The sequence below is a fragment of the Camponotus floridanus genome, unplaced genomic scaffold (assembly GCF_003227725.1).
Source record: "Camponotus floridanus strain SB8 unplaced genomic scaffold, Cflo_v7.5 scaffold6, whole genome shotgun sequence".
Classification (NCBI taxonomy): Eukaryota; Metazoa; Arthropoda; class Insecta; order Hymenoptera; family Formicidae; genus Camponotus; species Camponotus floridanus.
The window spans coordinates 2,023,514-2,040,216 of NW_020229769.1; the positions used below are offsets into that span (position 1 = coordinate 2,023,514).

The 16,703-nt window shown below is 31.2% G+C and overlaps 1 protein-coding gene across 2 annotated transcripts in view; it reads right to left on the reverse strand.

Annotated features, from left to right (window-relative positions):
* Positions 1-4,403: 4,403 nt before the first annotated feature.
* LOC105252031 overlaps positions 4,404-16,703 on the reverse strand; it is a 57,253-nt gene continuing 44,953 nt past the window's right edge. For both annotated transcript variants that reach the window (XM_011259200.2, XM_011259201.3), the window contains exons 5-6: positions 15,997-16,204; positions 4,404-5,159 (exon numbers count right to left, since the gene is read on the reverse strand). In XM_011259200.2, coding sequence (XP_011257502.1) covers positions 5,141-5,159; positions 15,997-16,204 — 227 coding nt within the window. In that variant the 3' untranslated portion in view covers positions 4,404-5,140. The remainder of the gene's footprint in view (positions 5,160-15,996; positions 16,205-16,703) is intronic.

Sequence of the window (16,703 nt, forward strand, 5' to 3'; positions counted from 1 at the left end):
TTCGAGTGAACTACAAAAAATTATTTCCAGTATTACACAAAAAAATAAATTACATTGATTTTGAAATAAAAAATGAGCGGCAAGTTAAATACATACAATAATTTAGTTAACTATTCTATCGTGAGAAATAAGGAAATCACTTCGTCAAGATTGTCATGTCAACCGTTTCCATCAACACACAGAGAAAGACTAGACAACCTTTATTAGTCTATCATAAATATTGTTTAAATTTTCAGTGTCCTTTTGTAAGTTGATCGTGTTGTCAAACTTTTTTATAAAAAACATTTCGGCGATTTCTCTCTTTCTCATGTGTTTCTCATTATGTGATTTACTTTAATAAAATTTGCCAGTGTCATCGTTTTTAATTACTTCTTATATTTTATTTACTGACGACCTTAAAGAGTTTAATGTTATATTTTTTAGAGATATAAAAAAATGAAATAATGTTAAACTCCGATATTAATCAAAAAAAGGAAACGTTCCGGAAAAGGAATCCGAGATTAAATGTTTTAGGCGTCGCTAATTAGCAGTATTATTTTATTTATATATGCATTGCGTAACACACTTAAAAATACAAATACATCGAATTTATAGACAATATGCGCATGTTCCGCCTTCTTGCTTTAAGTTTAAGCTGTTCATTTACTTCTATCGCATAATCATAACCATCTCTTTTTTTCTGATGTTACGATCATTATCATTATCATTATTGTGTTTGCCCTTGACACACAATATATTTCTCTACGAATCGTTAAATAAATAACTACAACAGTCAAAATTTATTAAAATGAATAAATAGAGAGATAGTGTATACTAGATCTCCTCTTCTTAATTCCAGGCCTTATTACAACCTGATTAAACTAAATAAGAAACACAATGTATTATTAAAATTTCATGTTTTTTTATATATTTCAGCAATGTCTAATATTCATATTTATTTGATATAAGCAGTCAAAATAAAAAATATGAAATCCATTGCGATTTTGCAAATCAATCTTCATATTAAGATATTAATATTAATGTACTTTGTTTTTAAATTACACGATGCAAATTATGACAAATGTTCAATTCGTATCATATATATATGTATGTATTAAATTCTGAGCACTTCAAATAAACGTTATTCATATGCGAGAATAGCTTTGCAGTCACATATACGCAATCGGTAAAAATTACTCTTAGATAAATTATTCGATAAAATATTTCAACATATGATATTTACTATCGGTTACTAAGGAAAGCTATCTCAGTAGGTTTTCTAAAGAAACTCACGAAAACTTATTAAGTATAGACTAATATTTAAAAAAAAAAGATCCTCTCAATCAATTAACGAATAATATTCGTATATCGATCAAGATGTTTTTCTTCTTTTTGCAAAAAAGGCACATTGTAACGAGAAAAATAGAATGATCCTCCTATATACTAAATATCTCTATGTTAGCATATATATGTCAAGTATTAAATATTACTTTTTATCGATCATTTCAGCCAAATAAATGACTTCCTAAGAAAAAGAGAAAAAACAACAATCAACAATTACTTTTTTTTTTTTTTTTTTTTTTTTTAGAGAGCTGGTTACACAGAAAATTAATCGCGAATTAGTCTCTCCATTATATACTTATGCAAAAAATAGATATCACGAACGATAAATATATACGTATGTATGTGTGTATGCGTATGCACGTATGCATATATGCGTACATATATAAAGACCAAATTAATTGCTGACACCAATAATCTAAGATTATATTTTATTATTCGCTAAAATGTGCGCGCGCATTTACCTACACGGCACAAATATATTCTTATCTATGCAAAAGAGATGTACATCTCTAGCAAATACATCTATCTAGGATATCGATTACATTATATAATTAAGAGTGATTTTCTTTAAAAAAATATGGCGATAAAATATAACATTTGCAAAATTAAGAGCGAACCTGCTATGAGCAATTCGCGCGATGTCTAACATCTGTGAAACTGTCGAATCTCTAAAATTGTTTATTAAAAGTATATTAAATGACGGTCGACAGATGGGATTCCTCTAGTAAAATGTGCGAACATTAATATTCAAAGTACAAGACGTGCAATGCATTACGGCAAAGTACATTTTATTAAGTAAAAATATTACGTTTTAATTAAATTATTGATTAAATAAAGCCTTTCTTTCAATAGAATTGTTCAAATGCTTCACGAACGAAAAAGAAGACCACCGAGTTCAAATCATTAATGTGGTTATTTTAATTATCAGTTTTGCAAAATCTAATTATAATTATTTAAAACTCTTCATAAGAACAAACAAAAATCTATTTTCTTAGTCTCTCTCTCTCTCTTTACAATAATTAAAATTATAAGAAAATTATATACATAGCCACTCGATTTCAAAATTTCTCAAGATCTATGAAGTGCTCTTTTTGACAGAAGATGAATGTTATACGTCTTAGATAATTTCAAATAATTTCACATATTACATAATTCTTTGCAAAAAGTGCAGATATATTCGTACATACTTAGCCGAGACGAACGTATGCAAATACATGTGCCAACGTACAAACATATTGTACAAACATGCTATACATGCGAGCGTTAATGCACGCGAGCTTGTACAACGTACGTCGTTTATGGCGATTATTGCTGATACTGCACGATTTCGCGACATTCTATGATGAATATCGAATATGTATCAAACCGAATGAATATGAACAATCAAAAATGAATATCGGCAAATGAGCGTAAAAAAACATTAATACAAAAGAAAGCGAAATGTAATTAAACGAAAATGTAATTAAAAAAATAATTAAAATTTGTTCGACAATGTCATAAATCTTTTCATGTATATGTTCCATCAAATACGACAAAAAAATTAGAAATTATCATTACAACAATCTATCATCTAATTCAATTCGTTCCTCTCCATTCGTTTCCTTGACTATTCCCTTTAAAATGATAAGAAGGATAAAAATTGTAGTCGCGTTTCCACACATATATAATCCGCGTCAAGACGAATCGTCTTCAATTAAAAATATGTAATTTTCCTTAATAAACACATTATCGAAAATTATAGGATATCGGTTGTCGTTCGAATAAATCGTATGTCAACTGCATGTTTGACATCTGATACGTCTCACTTAACAAAAGATTCGAAGAAAAAATATATATTAATATTTATATTTCATGTAACATATTTTGCGATGGTCAATTAAAAATCAATTGTCAATCTACTGTTATGGTGTTTGTAAAAACTTTCTCTATTCGCAAGGCGGAAGTAGAATAATGTTTTTACGCTCGAATAACTGCGCTAGAAATGATACGTCTTCCTTCTAGTACGATAAAGTGTAAAAATAGAATAAAAATGTTACCATGGACTATATATTGGAATTAATTCTAATATAAAATTTCTAATGTTACTAAACGAGTAACAAATATATAATTCCATCAAGAGACATAGTATCTTGAATTATTATATATATGCGAATGGCGAAAGGAAAAATAATTATAAGATAAATTTTCGAATAAAACCTTGCGCATCCACAAAAGTGATTAATATGTAAATTAATTTCTCTGTTGCAAATTAAGCAAGGCGATAAATTCGATGTAGCGCAACGTGCATGAAATGTAAATTCATTTACGGAAACAAGTCATTAAGATCTACAATAATATCCAATTCAACTATGCATCAAATTGTTATTCAGAATATGTTTCAAACGCGAAGCAAAAGAACCGGAGATATAGAGAGAGATAAAGAGACATTGACAAAAAAAGCAAGCAAAAGAAAATGAGACTGCATATCGAAGAGAGTTTTTCGATGCTCTTATTTGTATATTAATTTGCCGCGAGCTGGAATGACCAGTTTTTGAGCGGCTATTTTATTGCATCTCATCACACGACTGACACATCCACAGATTATGCGAGCAGATGCATTTGCGTATATACAGCAAGTTTTAATTATTAAAAGACGTAAATGGTCGATAAATCATTGAACGGTGCGAAAATAAAATTTTAATATGTATAACACGCGATGTCTTGGGATCCATTTTTTCGTATTAATTACTTCGATACTATTAAATTTTAAAAAAATTCGTTCTTGAGCATCAGACAAAAAGCATATTTTAGAAGGAAATACTCTGCTAAATACTCTGCTAAAGAGATTTTATATAAAAATCCATCATTGACAGAGTTCTAAATCTTAAATAATTAATCAAATATATAATTAAATAATTAATAATTAATAATTAATAATTAAATAATTAATCAAATTGTAAATTTCTTACCGTACACAGAGCTGCACGTTTCGTACCATCCAGTAACATTTAACAATATATGAATTAAGAAAACAATATTTGCGATAATCAATATACATATATATATATATATATATATATATATATATATATATATGTGCTATATTAAGGCAAGAAAAATCACCACAATTCCTTGATGAATTCGATTAGTATCGCCGTCGCCATCGTCCTTGATGTCCGGTTTTCCACACGCAATTGGCGAAACGTATTGCATTGATAAAAAAATCTGCAAATAAAACTGTTGTTCGCGATCAGATAGATTCTTCAGCGTGATTTATCTTGACACGTTTATAATCGCCCAAATAGAACGATGAGTTCGCTATCTAATTTCGCTATTCTTGCTCCAAATTTAATATGACATGCGGACACGCGAAAAAGGGACTCATTAAACAAGAACGAGTGATAAGGAGAGTCAAAAGCGTGACAACATATTACGATCTCTCGTTCTTCAGGATCTTGCTTAATCAAACTTGCAGAGAAATCATACATAGAGAAATAACTGGAAATTCCTCACTTATCGGAGCAATTAAAGAATCACGACTATGACGCCAATACAATCGATGATCAAGACTAATAAAGGACGGAAAACGTGTCTGGAAACGTCCCTTGGAATTCGACGGCTTTCTCGTGACAAAAAGCATTCGATTCTCGATTTCAGCTTCGATTTGCTCAGTTCATCGAATATACATAGCAACGTTGATGCCTCGAGATGTCCGAAATGACCTAACACCGATTAAAAATTCCTTAAGTCCACCGCTCGTCTTGATAGCCGTCTTATCACTTCGGAGACGACGCGATTTTCTTTGGATTTGACATGTTTTTCTTCTCGATTTAATTTATTAGACATCGGTGTTCGGTCTGAAAGCAAAATTGAAAAAACTGATTATATTAGTAGGAGACATTTGATTATTTTAGTATAAGACATTCATATATATATTCTATTTCTCTCGTTAAAATCATTTAAATTAAACTGAAAATTAATGCTATCTCATCAATATTATGTATTATTCTGCATAGTTTCTAAGGTCCAGAAAGTGTAAAGTAATTCTATCGAAAATGTAAAAAGATATAATATGTAATATAATATGTAATTTTTATATTCTCTTCGATCAAAAAATTCATTATTTTTAAACAAACAGTACTATTAGTTTAACTATGATCATTTTTTAATTAATTTAGCATAAAAAGTCGTAAATAATTTTGTAATAAGCACTAAGATTAAAGTGCTATCTACGACAAGAAGATGAAGAATATTTTAATTGTCGTTTATTTATATTGCTGTGTAAAATTTCTTTCTACAATTTTCTCTATGCCCAAAGAAAAGAAAGAGAAATTGTAAATTTCTTAAAAATTTATAATGATAGATGAATTATAGAAAACTCGAACCAATTGTTCGATGTAAACGGGAACATATATAATGTGAAAGAAATACCGAATTATGGAATATACCAAAAACCATCAACTTGGAAACGAAATTAACGAACGCCGTGTCGACTTATCCGGCGGATATTAAATCGGGACATTTCTCATTCGAAAAGTTTTCTCGTAGAGAGATGAGCGACGTGAGGAAACTTACCGTGATGCTTTAAAGATGCGTCAGATGACGAATGCGAGAGGAGATGGACAAACAGTACACGTCCTCTGTCGTAAACGAAATCCACGACGAAACGGCGGTAAGAAAGGAAACGGATAAGAAAGACAGACGAGGATCATGGCAAAGAGAAGGAGCAAAAGACGAGGAGAGGAGGATATATTATGTTCGCTAAAGCAATGTTATACCAACTCGAGAACTGGCGAACTAGCCGACAGTAAAATCCGTTTTATGTCTCCCTCGTAAAGCCAGTCAAATGAAACCCGGACTTAGTTTTCATACGTGCATCCACCACGGACTCGGTTTCCTGCCCACCATGGTGGAGAATCGTGACAGACTTTTTCAAAAGTCTAGACACATTGGTGCCTTCAGACATCTCTGTTAAATTAATTTTATTTGTTGAAAACCGCTCGATAGCTTCTCTGGCAACAAGTTATCTGACGAAACAATTTCGTTTTTTTTTTACCTTTGTGTTTTCAACTTCGCAGGGAAATATTATCCGAAAAGATCTCAAAAGTCTAAATTTAAGTCAATTGTGGAAATAAAATATTAATAAAAGATTATACGTTACAATAATAAAGATACCTCTCAAAAAAATACCTCTCGTTTTTCCTAATCTATATATATGTTATAGATAATAAATAATAAAAATAAATAATAAATAAAAATAATAAAAAAATAATAAATAAAAATAAATAATTAAGAAAAAGGAAATATTGTAGATACACAAAAAATCGATATCAGCGATGTATAACCGTGTTGATAACAAAATTAAAAATCTGACACGTCGTATATTTCGATTAAGACTTCTATCTTATCTGAGAGATACACGATGCCACGTAACTTGTAAACAAAGAGCAGTGCAAGATAGACACTAAAAAGCTTGACCAGGCAAAATATCGTCCGGTACTAAAAGCTGGTCGTGTCGTAAAACACGTCGCGCACACATAATGTCTCGAAAGCGTAGTAGCGATAAAGGCCCAATCCACATCACGAAAAATCGACTTTGAAAGGATCTTTGTTAGGTACCACGAACTCCTTAAGAAGAGGTATCGTTTTAATCGGCTCTTTTGTTTGTCGATATTGCCGCGTCTAAAAGAATCGTCGATAATCCTTAATCCTGATCCGATTAGAAGAAGGAATATATGAGAGATGAATGCGTATAAAGTAGGAATCAAAATGACAGTATGTAACTTAAAAATATCTTAAATTGTTAAATCAGGTAACAGTAACAATGTAAAAAAATTAAAGAAAAAAATATCCCATAAACAAAGAAATGTCACGAGAAAGATTGAAATTATTTGTTCTGTTTTGACATTAGTTCCATCAACGTTTACACGAATACTAATCAGCTGATGATGTTCAAAATATTATTTCTACTCATAAAACGATCAGACAGTTATTCTGATGCATCATCTCAAAAGCGAGACCAGTGTCGATCGTTTTGCAACAGATAGATCTCCTTATTTCACTCTGACTCGAAGATTTACTCCTTTTCATGGAGCTTTAACCGTTTGTACCGGAGTCCTTTTTTACGAGGTTCGTCCGAGTGCCAGTCACTTTGTTAAGTACATGTATCTATAATGACACGACGAGTATAAGGTCTACTTGCATTAAGTGGATGCGAGCTTTTAAGAGAGAATGTTTGACGACGGATTGCGAATGTACGAGTGCAGGTTTTCTTTACATAAGTTTTTGAAGCACGATGAAACGAAATGCAATTGAACGTCTCCTTATTATAAACATGACGTTTTTTACATTCATTTTAATATGTCAGTATATTATGCGACTAGTTATGTATTTTCATAAAAACTATAATAGTCTACTTTACGTCAATCGTTTGATATGCGTATCAAATAGTAAAAAAACTAGTAAATTGGTTTAGTCTCTCACTGGCTGATTAATTGAATGTACTACTTAATATAAGTATCAAACGATCGGTATAAACTATAATCATCATATGTTTCCAGGAATAAAAATACTGACATAATTATCTTGCGCAAACCGCATGCATATATTATATAACATACTATATAAAATTATATAATAAAATTCTATTATGTAAATATAGAACTGATATCTACATCTGAAATTAAATACAATTTCATTATTATAATAATAAGAATAATAAACATAATGATGTAACAATAATTTAAAAAAAGAAAAAAATTTCGATGAACCATCGATATAATTAATGTTTTTGTTATTTTCGAAAGACATTCTTTTCTCGGGAAAAGAGAAAGAGAAAGATTGAGGTGTCTCGTAAAAATATGATTTATAACCTCGTATAATCTTGCGATGATCCGCGCAATTTTCGCACTTGATCGATTTGGCGGGCCTTATTGAAGATTAATAAACGAGTAGCTTGAAAATACTTCTTTTTGTGTGAAAAAATATGAAAAATTTTTTTACACATTTTGAATTATATTAATTGAAGATTAATTCTTTCATGTATTTTATATATATATGTTCTTTAATGTATTTTCAATGATTACAAAATAATTAATACGAGAATAACATAAAAAACCAATCATTGATGAAATAAATTTCATTCAAAAGCTTTTAGCTAACGCTAAACTAGTTTTGTGTTTTTTATGAAAGACTGATTATTAAGCGATTTTTTCAGACTTCTTTCTCAATTTTGAAAAGATCTACATACGGTTCATATATTCGAAGAGAAAAGCTTTCATCGATAAAGAGTCCAGGTGATCTAAGCAGATTCCAAGACAAACAGTTACTGCTCGAAAAGTCATAAACAAAAGGTCTGAGGAAGAGACTTCCAAGCACGTAGCTAAAGTGGGAACATTCGCGACGGTTGGGGACGAGGTGGATGGAAGTTTATCGTCTGCCAGTAAGTGCTTCGCGGATTCTCACACCTTTACCCGTTACTACCCTTGACGAGGATTTAGGTGAGCAGGAGGGAGAGACCGTAAAATCACTGTAGATACTTGAAATAATACCCATCTACTCTGCTTTCAACGTTAGCTCCAGTTCATTCTATCAAAATATTGGCGAACAAATGCTTCTTTTCACAACTTTCAAGTTCAATTTTTATATTATTATTATTATTTATACAGAGTTGCAGTTTTATTACATTTACTTTATTCTAGGTGTATATTTCTCTATGAATATAAAATAAATTTTATCAAGTTTGTATGCGTGTATTTAACTGTTAACTATTAATTCGACATTTACAATAAAAAAAGATATATATTTTTAAGAAAATATTAACACCGCATTTAATTACATTGCAAATCAATGAAGAATATTATAAATACTAATAACTACAATAATGGATAAAGTTGTGCAAAGACCGTACGATTAGTACATGTAGACATTATGTTATTTTAGCTGCAATATTAATAATAACTGGCACGCATAAGCATTATTGGCAGCATTTGCGACAAATATTTACACGAATAGATCTTATTACATCTTTTCGTAACCACTTTGCTATACTTCGCTTAATATATATTCCGATTAATTTATTAATTATACGTCATTATGCGATACGATACGAGAAATCAAACGTGACAAATTTCAAATTTCGAATTAAATCACTTTGCATTCACCAAAACGATCCAAAGATTTCGCTAGAAAATTAGAATATCGAAATGGTTCTTCCATTCTCGCTCACAAATCTGAGACTATCATGTCAGTTGCGCAAATGATTTGTTTATCGACGAGCGCAATCATTTTCATTAAGAAGAGATGAAGGATCCTAGATGCCTTCGCTCGCCGTAGGTACATCGTATTTTATAGAAGCTCGGTTGTATATTTGCGCGTATGGTTTTAACTGTCGATGCCGACTTTGCCTATATTTCTTCTCAAGTTTTACTGGCGCTAGGTCGACCGCTCCAAGCCGTAAACGTCAGTACTCGCTAAAATCCCGCATGCCGAGTTGTCAGGTTCCTTCCTCAGCCTTCTCTCTTAGCTACCTTCTTCTTCTTTTCCTTTTCGCCGGCTCTTTTCGCCTTTCTCTTGCCTTCGAGCAACCGATGTCTTCGACGAACATCATGTGAATTTATCCGACGGTTCCCTAGCCGTTGGCGTGGTTGCTGAAGAACGTCACTCTTGTCGAGTACACCGGCGAAGAGGCCTACGAGTGGAGTTTGCAAAGGCAACCACGCTCTCTTCGCATGCTTTAAGAAATAAAGCCTCTTTGCGGATTACATGATGCGGCGAATTATATCGGTCGATGTTTCACCTTGTGCCTTTCTCGCGTTCAACAAGAACCGATTCTATCTCGACAAACTGTGAATCATTGATTCGTGAATAGTATCAGAGCATCTTTTCTCGTCACAAAGAAGTGTTTCGCGATAAGGAATGTAACCGGTTATTAGCTTGCAGCCAACACAAATGCGCGAAAGACATTTTAAAGTTCATGGACGTAATGTATGCGCGTGTTCGATGACTATTGCAATTCTAAGAATAGATGAGGACTCCCTCTTTGCGAGAAGTCTTTACTAGGAGTCCAGGCGAGGACATTTTAGAGTCGACCGGAAGACGTCGGTACCCATCTTGGAGCTTCATTAAGAATGCAATATGTCGGGTTTTTTGTCGAACGAGAGAAGGGAGAAGGGAACGCGCGCGAACCCGCGGTCGGTCGCTTTTAAAAAGTTACGACGAGGTTTATGGGGGTTTAATTGTAGTCCGCGACTGTGGTTAGAAAGTAGTAAAACTCCTTTTGCCAACGAAATCGTAGCCTGTTACACTGCTTAACGCTCTCTAGTTCCTGGTTACATATGAGAAGGACGATGTACATGTATGTGTATGTGTGTGTGTGATGATGAGAAAGAAGAAGAAGAAACGGAAGAGTATTTGTAGCGGCTGACGCACTTTGACGTTGCTAATTATTGCTTTGTTTCGAATGGATTGGGCCTTTATTTTCGGAGAATAAGACCGACAGATCATCTCGGAGTAGTTTCGCTGATTCAATCGTTATCAGCGATTTTAGCGTCGTCGGCACAGACGAATTAATTGTATAATCAACGTATAATACAAACTATTTATAATGACTAATACTATAACAGACAACAGAAGTATAATGAACGAAAAGAATACTTATTGTAAAAAAATATTTCCGTGAAAAAATATATTACTGGGAAAAATATATATTTGGGAATAATTTAATATACAATCCATACGAGGACCCAGAATAAAAAAATATGCACAAAAATCTTATGTAAAAAATATCACTCTCCGTTTACTATTTACTTTTATTTTTTACATTTTATTTAATATCGATCCCGCCAGAATTGTCATATTCGCGAACGGAAATTATTACTGATACAGTTTATTAGAACATGCGTGTTCTCAAATATCGGAATCGAATTGCGCAATATGCGTTCCAAAATTATAGCTCGCAGCGGATACTTATATCCGTGGCAATATGCTTTACAGACCATGATACGTCGTCGTTTCCTCTTGACACGTTTCCAGTAAATCTTCTGTATTCGTAGTCATAAATTCTGCTCATGGATTTAAATTGTAACTGATTGATTTATGCCTCTAATTAAACTTACCGTGTAAAAATTAACGCTACCATTTGTTTTACGGTTTACAATACTATACACCAGATAAAGCTCATGAGTTTTCTCGAAATATTTTTGCTACATTATTATTTTTAACCAGATTATTTATTTAAAGAGATTTATTAGAAATTTATTAATTTATTTTAAAAAAATTATAAATTTAATATTTTAGTCCTATAAATTTTACTATTTTATTATATCTGGTCTAAAATACGAAAAGAAACAGAATTTATTGTTTAGCGAGAATAATTCATAAAAATATACATATATAATATATAAGGCTTCAAAAAAAGACGTTAATAAGAATAATATCTGTAATTATGAAAGAATCAATAACGCACATGATTACGATCGCATAAATTTAATCAGTATATTAGAACCAATAAAAATAATATTGTCATTTCCTGCGTTATTAAGAGCTTAGCAAAGATAGGCGAGTTTCTAGGGAAATCATTAGCATTTCGTCGAAACATAAGACTCGACTTAGTGTTTGTCATATAAACTGTAGTACTTTACAGCACATGAAGTAAAATGAGTGGGTGACTGTGGTGCGCGCGTTACTTATGACTTTGCGACGATGGAGAATGCAAAAGGAGCGATAAGAGGAACAAGAAAACAGTGACGATGATGACGAGGTAGGTGAAGGCAGTGTAGGATGAGAAAAAAAAGTGAATAAAGGGAGCCGCGTTTACGACCATCGTTAAATTCGCTCTGACCGATCTGTGTGATTACATTGATGCTGCTTACTGTAAAAGCGACACTAATCCTTTCGAATGTTCACCCAACTATTAGGGGATCGTGAATCCTCGCTCGTTTTCCTTGCTTATGTGACGTTAAATTGACGAGGATCGATTTTTTTAAGTCGAAAAAGAGATTATGCATTTTTTGAAGAGGGTAGATGCTTTAATGAATCTATCGCATATATCGATTATCGAGAGCATCTTTTCCCGAATTAATTTATAATATGAAGAAAAATATTAGAAGAAATTGTGTATTATATTTATGGACATTTAATTTTTATGTAATATGTATATTTTTTGAGAAAGCAGATTGTGTGGAAAGTAAGATCAAAATAGAAATTTGTCTTATCGAGCGTTCTAAAGATGCACATATTTATTATTATATATTTTGTAATATTGTATATTTTATATATATTTGTATACTTTTTGCATATTTTCATATATTTTATTTTAAACAATTTTAATATATAAAAAATAGTTTTTTTTATAAGAACATATTTAGCCATATCTTGCATATATCACGAATATTATTTTATATATATTTTGCATACAAAATGTATATGTTGGTATGCATTATTGGATATTGTAAATAATTTAAATCATATAATTACTATTTAATTTTTTTAACAACATATTCTACATAAAAAATTCGATATAGAAGATCCAATCATATTTCACACATGGATGCATTTTGCAGATGCAAAAAGTATGAAACAAGCGATACGGAAAAATGCAGTGTCGTCGTGCTTATATTGGTGGAACGCAAAGTGACACACGGATCTTGCAATTTCGCGAAACATTCCAGCCTCAACATATAATATAGCCGACAGAAACGTCATCATGGCCTCCCGCCAGAAACGCTTTATCGTTTATATTGAAGAGAAAAAGAAAAAAAGATGAGTACGAAATGTACGTAGCAACGAATTCCATCGTTCGGTCTCCATGGTCGGCACAAAGAGCGAGCGTCCAACAAGGAGATCAACTTACTTTCAACAACCCTAATCACGGGCTGGAAGCAATCAGTATGCCGAGATAGCCGACAAACCTTGCCGACGTTTTAATTACCGCTTCCATTTTCATATCTTGAGTATCGGTGCACCGTTTAGCGAGCCGTACATTTTTACATGGTCATTTTACGACCAACCGTTGCGCTGCTAATGCTGTTGATGCTTCTCGATTCTAACGATGGAGTGCATTCATCCAATAAATCTGGATTTCTCCAGGATCTCGAGAATCGATGTCTTCATCTCACGTATCGGATAATTTACATGGTAAAAATAACCGGTTTATTTCGTAGAGCAAATTTTTTTTCCAGATTTTATATATGTGGCATACGTTGATATTTACCAATACGATTTAAATACCCATACGATTTAATTTTGAAATATTAAGCGTTATAAAATTGAGACATTCACATATGGATATATCTTAACTCCATTTCGACGATAATAAAGACAGTTTGCAAAAACGCCTCATAAATGTGACCACATATTATTATTAAATTTTATTTTTCTCTTCTTCAATTTATTTGAGTATCAGTAAAAACATAAAAAGTTAAATCTGACAATATCTCATTATTTTCATGCAAGAGAAGAAACTATTCGAATACAAGATATTAAAGATGTTATTTATCTAATTGGAAAAAAAGAAGAAAGGAAAAAAAAAGAAAAAAAAGAAAGAAAAAGAAGAGGAAGAAGAGAAGGAGAATATTAATAACAATAACAATTAATTATCTATAGCTTTCTATATTGGTCGTTTTCGTGTCCTAGTATGTAAGCTTTGTAACTACATTAACATGTCATTTCAATCGGCCTATCAATTTTCTATAAACGTAGAAGAAAAGAAATTTTCTTTACGAAGCATCTTATGCTTTATTTGGGAAAAAAAATATATCTTTATTAAATTAATATTAAATTTTTGTATATTATCTTTCTATGAAAAATAATCCTCCTTTTTTTCATCTTTAGATGCATTTTTTTAAGAAAAAAATTCTCAACATAGAAATATCGTTCAGAAAATTTATTGAAAATTATCGCAAATGTATTGAAAATTTATAGATCATTTACATTTTTAGATAAAGAATCATTGTCGAACGAAAGAAGATTTGCTTTTCGATTTAAAAGAATAATGTGTAAAGTATTTAACTAACTTCCTAATTTAATAATATTCGTGAATTCAATTTTCACTATCGTAAATATGAAAATAAAATTATCATATGAATTATGCAATAAAGTATATATAAAATATACATAATTCATGTAACAGTTTTATTCTCATATTCTGTAAATTACAGTTACAATTAAATATTTATTACGAAGACAATATAAATAACACAATATATAATATATATTGCAATAATAGTTTTATCAAAAAGATCTGTAATTCAATTAAAATAATACTAATTGTAAGTCAATATCATAAAAAATAATGTAAGAAAAGAATTTAATATGAAAAAAAAATTTAGTATGAAAAAATTTCTTCGTAATTTCATAGTTAAGAACTTTATTTTTGAACAATATATAATATTTTGTATATATTACTTACTATATTTTATCTTTTGAATTTTTTACGATTTAAAATTTTATTTCGTAAATATAAACGTGCATGCATTTAGAGCTTATCTCAATATGCAAACGATGAGATACAAGAAATCCTTGAAACGTATCGGTAATTAATCGAGATTTGCCGTAATCTCTTTGGGATGCCAGCGAACGTATGAGAGCGAATTAAATGTAAATACCGTAGGCAGCTTATCTTTGAGGCAGCACGCGTAATCCCTGATAGCCGATTGGTGTCGAGTTTTGAATCCTGCTTTCTCACGAACAGCAAAGCTATTTTCTCTAAATCGAACGACAAAAACGATAGCCGACTATCGTGAACAAAAATGGAATGGGAGTCTGGTCAGCACTCGTAAATTCGATTCTTTATAGTGCTGTCATCGTTAAAACTGAGAAAACGGAAAGGGCCCGTCGTCTCAAGTTCTGCACATCTTATACGCGTCCTGAGCGGCCGCTTTGATGAAATTAATCGCAAAATCGATATTAATGAAAAATCTTTCATAACAAATGCGATATAATAATCCTTTCTTTATATAGTTTGCCTCATTTTACACGATAATTTAATACGATAATATTAATATGCAATGTCTTTGGTAATTTTAATCTTTTACAATTTAATTATTATTAATATTGATTGCTATTCTGTCTTGTGCGCTTTTTCGTATATGACTAATATTTACAAAAAATATTTCTCATGAAAAATACACGATTCAGTGAATTCAATATCTAATAATGTCGGGCAACGATTATATACTAGCGCTGCGAATAAAAAACTATTTTTCTTTATAATTATGAATGTTAAAATGGAAAGTAAAGGGGAGAAAAAAAAATTGAGCAAAAAAGAGAATGAAAAAGAAGGAACGGGAATCGGAAAAAGGATGAGCAGCTTCCTGATCTAAATGCTATGGTTTGCCGGGCTCTCAGAAGAAAGAGCATTTTATAGCTTAGAATTTATTTTATGTGTGCTGGATTTGTGATTACGACTCGGACTCTCAACGATCCAAACAAAGGAAGGGCACCTCTAGTAACTATAATTTATGTTCTAAAGTAAAAGTTAATCTTTTCTCACTTAGCGTCCATATCGAATTCAATTTCATTAGTCGGGTTTTGCACGTCACGCATAAATAATCTCGCGAAATATATTAGTTCCGATCTATTTGTGTATAGATACATCTATACAATTAGAGCGATGTAGATCGTGTTTCAAAATTGAAATAATGATTTTTACAGAAATTGCAAAAGAATATAAGTAAATAAAAAAGTAATACTTACCGAGTACAGTATGGAGTATATATATGAGTAGATTTAGGCATGTTAGGATACGGAATCATACTCGTCGGCCTCAATAACTCAAAGGACCAAGGCAACAATGGATTCTGCGGATCTATTCCATTAAAGCATTGTGCAAAGTTCTCATGTAGATATTTTCTGTAATTGATTTCTGCATGTGATTCTATCACTCTGCGGATTTCGTGACTGACTGAAAAAGAAAACAAAATAATTGTATTGTCGTGTATAATGATAAAACTGAAGATTTATTTGAAATTAATACAAATCAAGAATTATCATAAATGCTGCTTTGCAACACACTATTAAAATTAATTTATGCATATGAATGTATCAAGAGCCATATAATTTAATATATAAGCTTAGTAATATTTTTTTATTTAAATTTTTTTAATCGCAAATATATAAACTGCAAATATTTTTAAATCGCAAATATATAACTGATTGTAAATTAATAATTAAATAATTTAGAGCTGATAAATGTACAAAAATATGCAAATACGTATAAAAATTTTCTATAAGAAACATATATGTTGCTAGTAACATTTTAATATCTATCGAACACATTCAATAAAAATCATTCGGTTTAAAATGGACCGGATATCGAGATTTTTTCTCATAAACGAGCCACATGAATGCAATTTCGCTTAATAGTTACCGCTTTTGTGCTTTCATTGCTTAATTGATGATAT